The sequence below is a fragment of the Cyprinus carpio genome, chromosome B17, assembly GCF_018340385.1.
Source record: "Cyprinus carpio isolate SPL01 chromosome B17, ASM1834038v1, whole genome shotgun sequence".
Taxonomy (NCBI): domain Eukaryota; kingdom Metazoa; phylum Chordata; class Actinopteri; order Cypriniformes; family Cyprinidae; genus Cyprinus; species Cyprinus carpio.
In genome coordinates this window covers 17,959,408-17,971,583 of record NC_056613.1, presented here as the reverse complement: position 1 = coordinate 17,971,583, position 12,176 = coordinate 17,959,408, and the positions used below count along the sequence as shown (strand labels likewise).

Below are 12,176 nucleotides of genomic sequence, written 5' to 3'. Positions count from 1 at the left end.
TTTAAAATCCATATTAACATAATGCAATACGATCTTTCTTTTTTGATGGATAGTACACCTTCTTCCATAAAGTACTAGTACAAACAGTGAAATAACATAACGATTTATCAAAATCAATCTATTGCTAAGCAACAATCATAGCAAGCTATCTGTAACAGAGTGTATTTGCATCCTCACAAAAGACTGCAGTCACTTCAGGTTAAAAAGAGGAAACTTAATTCATAATTCATGCCACATACCGCATAGTTCTGTTTATTTAAAAATATAGGCTATATGGAAACATGACGTTAAAGACAATGGCAGGTTTTGGTTTATCTGTGCATGTTTGCACACCCTGACCATTATAGGGACCCCTGATGACCCCAATGACCTTGAGGCCAGTCAGATGATCTGCTGTTAATATATGAATATTGGAAAGTAATTAATATGATGAGCAAAGTTTTAACTCTAATTCCAATTTTGCACAGCTGACTCTCTTCTGAATGTTAATACAACACTCTAATGCTCTCCACTCAGAGCTCATAATGAAGAGTGAAAGCATATCCATATGACCTCTGCTGGTGTCTCTTTGAATAACCTTGTTCCTTATTGAGGAGTTTTACTTTCAGAAATTATATCATCCGCAGAAGCTGCAATATGTTACAGTCCAATGGGCTTACTGCTATAGTTGGCTCCATATGGATTATGTGTAAAACATTTACATAATATTTGTGATCTTGACATTCTGTTGCATGAAATCCCATTTCTGACACAAAAGAAAAAAAATAATTATGAGATAAAAAGTCAAAATTAGAAGATACTAAGTCATTGAAATTGCATCTAAGTCATAATAGAAAAAGTCAAAATTATGACATCATGATGAGAAAGTCAGAATTATAAATAAAAAGTAAGAATTATCACATATAAAAGTCATAATTATGACATCTAAAGTCACATTTTAAGTAATTATAATCCAGTGGTGGACGAAATACACAAATCAAGTACTTGAGTAAAAGTACAGATCGTATAATAAAATATTACTCCAGTAAAAGTACTCCTTTTTCAATTTTACTCGAGTGAAAGTACAAAAATTCTCGATTTTTATGTACTTGAGTAAAAAAGTACTGATAGATAGATTTATTTTGCAATTTTACATAGGCTACTTAATTAAATTTTATATTAGCACATTTTTTTTTTTAACCTTATTGTTAAAATTTTTTATTTTTTGGGTTAAGGTTTTTTTTTTTTTTTTGTTTATGTTTTGTATGTTGACGAGAGTGATGTCGTAATGTTCACTGTGAAGCTTACACTGCGATGTACCTGAGAGAAAACAGAGTTGACCATCTGATTTTCACCAGTAAGAAAAAGTGTTTTAAAATTAGTTGTTTTGCAGAACATCACAGTTATATATGACATGAGAATAAAGCCTGAAGTTACGAAGAACATTTTAAGGAAAATATAATATACTATTATAATGATTTTTTTCTTCTCAAACCTTGTCTGTGGTGTAAAAACACCCCTGGCCAAATGCCCCCAGAGTGTAGTTACCATGTTCTGGACATCACATCCTTTCTTTCCCCCAGATGTAATCTATCCAGGTGGTTGAATAAAAAAATATTTTGGACTTTATATCTAAAAATTACCTCAACTTAGCACCAGTTAGCATCAGCTAACAATATTTCCTTATTTTCAGTATGATTATGAATAAGCATTCATATCAATCTACTTGTAAATCCAAACAATATAAACAAATTATACTGTTGATAAACAATATAAAAACAGACTCATATAGGGCTAAATGCATAACATTTTAATAAAACTGTTAACGTTACGGCAGTGGGGAATTTGAACGTGCATGAGTTATTTTATTTAATCTGTGTTATTTTAATGTTTCGTTTTTTGACCTAAAATATAGAGGCACTGATGTTGATGTGTCTGCATTCAAGCATTTCAGTGGGCTAAAATAGATCACTCTTTACAGCAGATTTAGTTCACAAACAACTGACAGTTTTGACCTAAATATGATTTCAGTTACAATAATTAATCCTAAAATTCGACATTAGTAACTTACTTTTAGCAGCATCAGTCGCGCGTGTGCTCACAAGATCTCCCGGTTCTTGTGAATTCAGTTCACTGGAGACTCACACTAAATGGTTCATTCGAATCAGTGAGTTGTCAACTCGAGAACAGCTGCAATCGGATCATTCGAATTCGTGAATGAATCGTTTGGTGCGATTTGCAAACCGATTTAAAAGTTTCATTGAAAAGGATCAGTTCGTTCTTGAATCAGACACCGCTTCTGCGTGTCGGAGCACGTGATATATTATAAGGAGTAAAGATATGTTTTATGAAATGTAGTGAAGTAAAAAGTACGATCTTATGCTTTGGAATGTAGTGAAGTATAAGTAAAAGTTACTCAAAATAAAACTACTCCAGTAAAGTACAGATACTTGAAAATTGCACAAAAAGTAAAAATTTTGAGATAAATCATAATTATGTAATTATAACTGGTGGACAGTACTTCGTTAATATTGTTTTTATCTCATAATTGTGATTTTTTTTTATCTCAAAATGTAGACCTTTTATCTAATCTCAAGTCGTTTTTAGTTGTACTTTAAACTTTAATGTCATCATGATTACTTTTTAATCTCATAATTCTTACTTTTAATGCCACAGAAGCCTTTTTACTATAGGCTATGATGTCTGAAAATATAGATTTTTTTTTAATCTCACATTTCATTTCATGTGTATTTATGTAATATAAACCTTTATTTTAGAATTATTATTTTTGTCATATTTATGAACTTTTGTCTAACTTTTGTTTTTGTTTATTATGTTTTTTTTTTATTTTGTAAGTTTTGTGATTAATAAGTTTTGTGATTAGGATTTTTGTAATTAGGATTTATGACATGATTTTCCCTATGTTGCGGTAATAATAATAATAATAATAATAATAATAATAATAATAATAATAATAAAAACTTATGCCAAAGTGCTATTAAAGCATTTATTGTATTTTACATGGTGTTGCTCTAGAATACACGATTCCGATTGGTCTAATATTTTATAGCCGGTTTAGACGATCGTAGAGATTATTAATCTCTGATTATTGAATAGTTTCAGAGAGTTAAGGGTTGGAGTTTATGTTTTTAAAGAGGTTAGAGTTAGTGGCGGGAGTCTTCACTTCCGGTCTGAGGTTGCTGCTGGACTCTTCTGGCCGGAAACCGATGTAATGAATGGGCTGGGGCTGCGGGTCTGCACAAGCGCGCTTCATAGGTAAAGTTAGGGGTGTCTGAGCACGTTGGACAGCATTCTTTTAAGACGTTTCGCATTTCCCCCCACCCGCGCTTGTATTTGGACAATGGCTTCTGAAAAGGAAAAGATTGCCCGAAAGCTTTTTGAGGAGAATCATGTTTTGGAAGAGCTTGGTAATGTAGGTCTAAATGAAAACGAATCTTGCAAAGACAACGAGTCATCCGAGGAGGAGGAGGGAAAGAGAGATGACCCTGATTATGAGCCGTGCGTACACTTTTTAAACTTCTAAACGCGTTTGTGCGTTTTTTTTATATCTGTATCTGTCTGCTCCTTGCATTTTGTTTATCTGTTGCTGCATATTTGAATTTTCACGCGCATGCAAGCAACACATATATGCATTGTGCGTTCTGCAACTCTTGCATTGTCCTTTGCACATGCACATCTCGTGTGTGCATATGTGAATTGCTTTTGTGTTGTGCCTGTTAACTTATGTCGCGTTCCAGGCAACTCGTAACCCGTGTGTTTTCCAACCTTCTACCCGTGAAAGTGCACTGGAACGGCAGTCGAACCCCCCCCCGAAATCATACTAGATCGATGTACTCCCAGCTCTGACGTCACATAGCCCGCGAAACAACAATGGGAGCCCCTACGGATAATATTGCCTACGGTTGCGGTGTTTATGCAAGTGGTACACGCTGAGAAATAGACTTTAGGACAATATAACTTTGCAGTAAAATTAATAATCTAGCTACAATTCCTTGCAGTTTGGCGTGACTTGCCTGGAATGCTACAAAGTCGTGACTTATGGGCTCAAAAACCTGCCTGGAACGCATTGTGCACCCGTCCGATTCACAAACACAGGGTTGCCAGGTCCGCGTAACAAAACTAACCCAAAATGACCCCATCCCAAATATCAAACAAATACAGGTGCATCTCAATAAATTAGAATGTTGTGGAAAAGTTCATTTATTTCAGTAATTCAACTCAAATTGTGAAACTCGTGTATTAAATAAATTCAATGCACACAGACTGAAGTAGTTTAAGTCTTTTTGTTAAATGTCAAAATCATCACAATTATAAGAACCAAAGACTTAAACTACTTCAGTCTGTGTGCATTGAATTTATTTAATACACAAGTTTCACAATTTGAGTTGAATTACTGAAATAAATGAACTTTTCCACAACATTCTAATTTATTAAGATGCACCTGTAAATACATTTCACAGTCACTGGTATGCATTATATACAATCGCTATATAGCAGTAATAATAAACATGATCTGTTTTCTCTACATATGTCCCTACATGTGCCCCTCTCTCACAGAACGCAACATCTAGCACAGTTTTATCTTTGGTAGAATGAAAAATGGGTAAAATATATAAGTCAAACACAATTTATGCAGTATGTCAAACCTTTAAAGCAATAGTTCATTCAAAAATAAAATTGCCTTCATTTACTCACCCTCATGTCGTTCCAACACTGTATAAATTGACTTCCATAGGAGGGAAAGAAATATTATGTATACAGTACTATGCAATGTGGACCATCAACTGTTTGATTACAAGCAGGGTCATTACATGTCAATAAAAAAAAAAAAAAATAATTAGAAAAATCCCTGGCTCCAATTTTTTGATTTTGCTCATATTTTTTCTGAAGAAAGATAAACATGTATAGTGATGAAAGCCAAAATATTAAATCTCATGGGTGATTATTTACGGAGTAATCAACTTTTTTGTAGAGGGGGGTCAAAACGGTAGTTTTCACCTGAGATTTAAAGCCAGATTACAAGGGGGGAAATATGGCAGCATTCTAATGTTACTTTTACACAGAAATTGGTAGGTCTATTAGTAATATCTGTTGACTTTAGCCATTTTTGCTGTATTATGTGCCAGTGGTGACCAAAAAATATTAGGAAAATCAAAAACTTGAGGCGGGTACCTCTGGTTGAGTTGACACGGAATAAACTCAACATTCTTCAAAATATCTTTTTATGTTCAGCATAAGAAAGAAACTCAGGTTTGGAACAGGTTTGGTGAACTATCCCTTTACCTAGTGGCGGTTAAATGTGATACATTTATTGCAGAACTATATACAACACCAATAAAAGCCAAATGCACTTAAAATATTTTAATAAATGAATATTAACAATAAGCACTTAACTCAAATAACTGTTAAACAATAAAATAACTACAGAATTGTGTAAAATCAGCTTTCTTTCATTTAAGTGGGATTACTCTCCAACCGAATTAACTTTTTGGCCCCCTGGTCTTCAATGATGCAAGGACAAAGTTTGAGCACATGCATGCAATATCTGAGTAAAAGCAGAGCCAATTCATAAGAGAACACTGTATTTTTGAAAGCACGCATCAGAGTTCTGTGCAAAAGCGAATGAAAATCCTCCTGCAAGTGGAAAGATTCTTGCTCACGTGTTACATGGATGTGCTATTGTGTTAAAATAATGCGCTCTTGATATTTGTCAAAAAAAAAAAAAAACACCATAGAAACTGCCTAAAATTAAGTATAAAGAAAAGAAAGTAGGTTAGCCTGTGAGAGGTATAGTCACATATGCATGCATCAGATGCACATGTGTATTGTCGACTTATCAGTGTGTGTTTGTTCTATGTTACACAGTCTAGAATCAAGCGATGATGAATGGGAAGAAGACAGCGAGCCAAGCCCCAAAAAACGTCTAATCATCCCGTCCCCCATCACCACACCACAAACCCCCAGAACCCCTGCATCCTCTGCTGTTGGTTTCTTGAGTCCGAAGTCAATACGCAGAGGAAAAACTCGTTCTCCACGGGGGAGAAAAAGGTCTGCAGCTTGCATGTCAGAGGACAGTGAAATGGGCTTTTGGAATGACATCAGCATGGAGGATGAGGCTCCGGTGCTACCCCATTTTGTTCCAAAGCGAAATCCGGGAGCTCAGCTCGTCTTGGACAGAAATTATTCTCCCTTAGAATTATTTCAGCTTTTCTTCCCATACTCTGTGGTGGCCACCATTGTGAATAACACAAATAGTTATGCAAAAATGAGGACTGAAGCTGGGACGAAATTCAAGTGGGTGCCTTTGAAGGTGAAGGAACTATATTCGTATATTGCGCTTGTTGTTTACATGGGACTCCTCAGCACAAAAACTATTGCAGATTATTGGTCAGGCAAAGAAATTTACAATTTGCCGTTCCCAAAATCAGTGATGTCCAGGAGCAGATTTCAAGCCATCTCTTGGAACCTGCATCTTTGCAATCTTCAGGAGGATCGAGCGAATGCAAAGAAAAAGGGGACTCCAGACTATGACAGACTTTTCAAAATCAAGCCTCTGTACACTGACATCATAGCAGCATGCAAAACGTACTTCCATCCAAACAGAGAGCTAGCGGTGGACGAAAGGATGGTGGCATCTAAAGCGAGAATTGGCTTCAAACAGTACATGAAGGACAAGCCAACCAAGTGGGGTTACAAACTCTTCGTTCTTGCTGATTCTGTATGTGGCTACACATGGAACTTCTTCGTTTATGAAGGTAAGTCGTCTTTGGCCACAGGTAAAGGACTGAGTTATGATTCTGTGGTACGCCTCTTGGATCTGCCTCTTCTTGGCAAAGGCTACCATGTGTATATGGACAACTTTTATACAAGCCCAGGCCTTTTGTTGGACTTGCTGGAGAAACGGACACTTGCGTGTGGCACGATACGCTCCCACGTACAGGGCTTTCCTAGAACAAGGGCCAATGAGCTCAGCGAAAGGGCACAAAGAGGATCCATACGCTGGCTTCGTGAAGGTAAGCTCCTCTTTGTGAGGTGGATGGACACAAAAATGGTTTCGATGTGTTCGACGATTCACAAGGCATATGATGGCTCTATGGTCTCAAGGCGTATTAGGAATCCTAAGAATGGATGGGAAAAGTGCCAAATCACAATTCCAGAGACAGCGAAGGACTACAATAAATATATGGGAGGTGTGGACCTTTCAGATGCCCTGATTGGGTACTACAATGTCATACACAAGACCAAGAAATGGTACAAGACCTTTTTTTTTCATTTTGTCGATATTGCAGTGGTGAACAGTTTAATTCTCCACCAGAATCTGTTGAAATATCAAAAACAGACCCCTCTCACCCAGAAGGAATTTCGAGAGGCACTTGTGGCTGAGCTGGTAGGGACTGTCATACTGCCAGAAGACGCGGAGCCATCCACATCATGTGACCAAGAGACCTATGGATCATCTGCTGTGGAGGAAGAGCTGTGCTGGCCGGAGTATTTCGGGTCAGATTCCTCAAGTGGGAGGAGAGTTTGTGTCCTGTGCAAAATTTCAGGTCACAAAGTAAAGACACCTGTGTACTGTACAAAATGCAATGTAGCTTTGTGCTTTGTGTCTTCAAGGAACTGCTTCAAAAAATGGCACACTGAGAAACCCACTGAAAGCGATGAGGAAAAATAAGTGCATTGTTTTTTGTCTGCGGAGATTTGACTAAAAGCTGTGCACTTACCCCACTGTAGTGCCTTAAAGTTTTTTCATTATTTAGTTAGTTACTTACATTGTAGATAAGTAGCTGTTGACATTTATATATCCCACGTTTTTATAATATGCTTTTCACTACATTTTTCCTATATTCATTTAATTTTCTTTCTTTATTTCAATTTTTTTTTTTTTTTGACCAACTAGTTGTTTTAGTATTGTATAAAATAAAAAGCAAGAACTGCTACTTGGTCTCCTTTTGCTTGTTTGTCACATGATACGAGTCAACTTAAAGCTGAAGTGATGACTTCTGCACATATTTTTGCCTTGGTTTGCAGTCTGGACGATGTTAATTGCTTAAAATCAGAGCCAGTCAGCAGATTTTGGGCAGTTAGTTGACGGATTTCACAGAAAGCTGCACAGTGTATGAAGGGCACAAACCTTTTGTAACCATTTACGAAGTCTGCAAGTGTGTGATGCATTTTAAAATCTGTTCTGATTTTAAAAGTTATTTATTCAAGCCTTTAGTGTAATAAAATATTTTAAGACTGTCTTGTGATATATAACATATAGTAAAAGTAGGATTTTTGAGGTAATGTTTGCAGTTAAACAGAAGGTACCCCTCTAAATTCATGCAAAGCTTCACAGGGCGAAGGAAAAGTGGATAACTTTTGTGCAGAAAGTGTTGATGTTTGCTGGAATCAAAGGATTTTTTCAGCACGGACAGGTACTGATTAGCAGATTTTTTTTTATCATAAAACTGATGGGTTGTTTCAGTCAAATTAATATTGACTTAAAACCAGTTTATTTATTACCACAAAGTGCATTTTCTGTTCCGTGAAACATGCTTAAGTTAACCCTAAAAAGGGCAACGTATCCTGGGGGCTACAAACATTTGAGAACCTGTGGGGAGAAGCTGTGAAAGTGTCTTATTTCTTGGTTTCATTTTGAAAGGGTGTTTGTTGTGAATATTTAGATGAGGTAACTTGTTTTCTACATTTTGTTTAGCTCACAGGAAGCATTTAAAACTGCATGGCCACCTGTAATGGGAATCCTACTCGCCCTCTGATAAAAGTTGATCTATTTCACATGTCGGAAAACAGCATTAGAGCATTAGCTTATTAGGTTTACATTGAAAATGTAAATGGTTACATTTTTTTGTAACCTGTCTCTAAATCTGTTTCAGGTAGTATGGTGCCCTTTAAGGGGTATAAATCAAGATATAAAAACAGTCAAGTTTCCATATTTGGTAACTGTTTTGTAATAGAAGTGACATTGTGACAGAAAATGACATCAAAATATTCAATAGAGTTTGGGTGTAACCCAGTGGTTATTTTAGGTGTAGTGCCCAAACAAAATCTCACAGGAACCACAGTTTTTGTGATATCAACTTCAAATTCGAAACATAACTTGGTTAGACATATGGCTTTGATTTTATAACAATTTTAGAGTGCAACATATCTGATAAAATATTTATTTTTATATATAATAAAAAATGCATACTACATTAACTTTACTGTAAACTTTTTTTACTTTCTTTTTCTGAAATGCTTTCACTTCAGCAATCTAAAAAGAGACCAATCTTAGGTCTGTAGTATATTCCAAAGCGTTCAAGAATTACAACCATGTTGTAACAAGCAAGTGTTCTGTTTTCAGTGAATTTATACCCCCAAATGGACGTTGTGTCCTGGGGTATATAAACATTAAAATCAAAAATAAGACAAGTTTTGAAAAAATGTAAAATTATAATATTAATGAAATTGTTTTATATGAGTCCCAATAAGATGGGAAATAGCAATAAATTAATTTTCTGATGTCTCTTCATGGTTTTGACCTTTTTAGGGTTAAGCACCATCTGGGCTAGGCCTACTCACGGTGTCAAAATTCTGAAAAATACTGAAACTGAATTAACAAACCAGCTTCGTTAGCGACATGGTTTTATGTGTTTACTATGGTTTTTGTGTATATTAACAGTTTAACGTGCATCCAGCCAGACACAGGGTGGAGTAGGCTAATGTCTAGTCCCAGGCACTCAGCCTGGAGGAATCTGGCCACAGAAGACCTGCTGAATCATGGGCTGCTCCTGCCGTGTGTCTGCCGTTGTGCTTGCGTGTCGAGCAGATGTTCAGCAGAGACCCCTAGCAGCAAAGCCTTGTACTAACATGCTGACCTACCAATGTACTTAATTATGTTTGTTAGCATGAAGTCCACTGGGCTAAGAAATACAGAAGCCAAACGAGCAGGTGTTGTTACAAAACGTAAGTGGGCGAGTTTAGAGCTAATCTGTGGATCCTGAAACTCTATATTTGACTTGCGCTGTCAGACACTGATATTTGCATATCATTTAATGGTTAACATTACAACTTGCATTTGCTATTTGCACATGGGTTAGCTGTGTGAAATCAAATCGTATAAACTGCGGTAGTCTATGTAAACGCTGCTTCTCAATGGTCTGCTTTTGTTTTTATTGTGCATATCGCTTTCATTGTGCATACCGCTATGGAGAAACTGTTGTTACTAAAACGGGGAAAAAGCAAACGTTCATACGTGAATGTGAAAAGTTACTAATGACTCATTTTGCTGTGATTCATAGGTTATTATATTGAGTAATGCTGTTATCATGAATGTCTTGGTAATTTGCTAACATGGTTGAAACAAAAGAGGGTGCAAATAAATGCACTGACATTAATTTTATTTAACTTATTCCAATTTTTTTTTTTTTTATTATTCGGTAAAACAAGTTAAATTTTTATTAAACAAATCGCAATAGGAATTCATAAAATAGGCACATGGATTATATTTACATTCCATAATGACCAGTAGGTGGCACTCTCTGACTGTTACACTATAGTTCTCTTCTACAGCATGCAAGTCCACTAATACAACATAAGAAACACACATACAGCAACCATATATATATGTTTATTTTATAAGTATCTGTTAACATTCAGGATAATAATCTGCTCATTTTATGTTTTTGGCAGATATGCTTGCATACCAAATTTATCTTTTAAGCAATGCAGGCAAGGCCATTTGTTGCCTTTATACTAGAAATAGTGTAATTATAGTTATTAGGCCTATAGTTGGCCTATTTTGTTAGGCCTACAGAATATATGTGAAGATTCTTTCTGGAAAAAGGTAATAAATTTGGGGAAGTCCTGGCCTAATGGTTAGAGAAATTGACTCCTAACCCTAAGGTTGGGGGTTCGAGTCTCGGGCCAGCAATACCACGACTGAGGTGCCCTTGAGCAAGACACCGAACCCCCAACTGCTCCCCGGGCGCTGCAGCATAAATGGCTGCCCACTGCTCTGGGTGTGTGTTCACGGTGTGTGTGTGTTCACTGCTGTGTGTGTGAACTTTGGATGGGTTAAATGCAGAGCACGAATTCCGAGTATGGGTCACCATCCTTGGCTGTATGTCACGTCACTCACTCACTCAATAATAAAATGCACATAAAGTTTAGTCTTGTTGACCATATGACCTTGTTGCATAATAAGAACCATGTTAATAATATATCTCATGTAGGCCAGATCTCAGTGTACAAGATACAATAACCCCAGGTGTCTTTTTTTCTATTTCTTTTCCAATACCTTTGTATTTATCATGTAATTCAATTTAATTTTATCATGTGAGGGTCTATGACTATTGGGTCTGTGAATGTGCTGCTGGGGATCAGTGTCCAGATATATAAACCCATAATTTTTATCATATTTCTTATCACAGCTGCTTAAATGAATATTTTGCCTACTATGAGTTTGTTGGGTAATAAATATCTAATGTCATAATGCTTGGTAATGTTGAAGCAACTGTATGTAGTTTTTTTTTTTTTTTTTGAAGCAGTTAAGTGAGTGGAATACGCTGTCATAAATATGTCTATATAAATAATACAACTGTACACATGCTTTTATTGCTTGCTGTAAAGCAATCCACACTTTTCACAGAATTTCACAGCGTTTCACCAAATGTTCATGCTCCAAGTATTATTAATAATGCCTCTGGATAACAGGGAGCATGGGAAAGAGAAGTAATTTGGCTTATTAGAAGTCTGTGTACCATCAGAATGATTTGGGACTGATTTTTCAAGGTTAAAAAAAAAAAAGTACATACAGTTGCTGTAAGTAAATTTAAAGTGTTACTGAGAAAATCTAGCCTTTTTTGATAAAGCATACGTAGTCCTAACTTATTTGTCATATGTACATTGTGTGAGTGTTGTATTGTTTTTACTTTTATGTTTATTCAATTCAATTCAAGTTTATTTGTATAGCGCTTTTTACGATAAAAATCGTAAAATTAAGAAAATTAAGTTTCTACAATATTTATTAGTAGCTTATGACTGTCAGTTTATGTAAATATGGCAGAAATGTACGGACAAATCAATTAAAGACATAATCAAACAGATGATGGACACTATCAACAGCAATTATTATATGATGCAATCAAACTTACTGCAAAATGTGGTAGTTCTGTATGTTGTTTCAGGGTTGG

The 12,176-nt window shown here is 35.9% G+C and overlaps 1 protein-coding gene across 1 annotated transcript; it reads left to right on the top strand.

Annotated features, from left to right (window-relative positions):
* Positions 1 to 3,218: 3,218 nt before the first annotated feature.
* On the top strand, positions 3,219 to 9,123 carry LOC122140175 (piggyBac transposable element-derived protein 4-like). The gene is made up of 2 exons (XM_042742615.1): positions 3,219 to 3,498; positions 5,866 to 9,123. Exons 1-2 carry the CDS (start codon positions 3,341 to 3,343, stop codon positions 7,670 to 7,672), a joined length of 1,965 nt encoding a protein of 654 aa, XP_042598549.1. The 5' UTR covers positions 3,219 to 3,340; the 3' UTR covers positions 7,673 to 9,123.
* Positions 9,124 to 12,176: the final 3,053 nt, after the last annotated feature.

Excerpts from the sequence above, each read along its gene's own strand:
- LOC122140175 (XM_042742615.1), top strand. The coding sequence starts at position 3,341 with ATGGCTTCTGAAAAGGAAAAGATTGCCCGAAAGCTTTTTGAGGAGAAT. Across the intron at positions 3,499-5,865 it reads GATGACCCTGATTATGAGCC|TCTAGAATCAAGCGATGATG; the intron begins GTGCGTACACTT and ends TATGTTACACAG.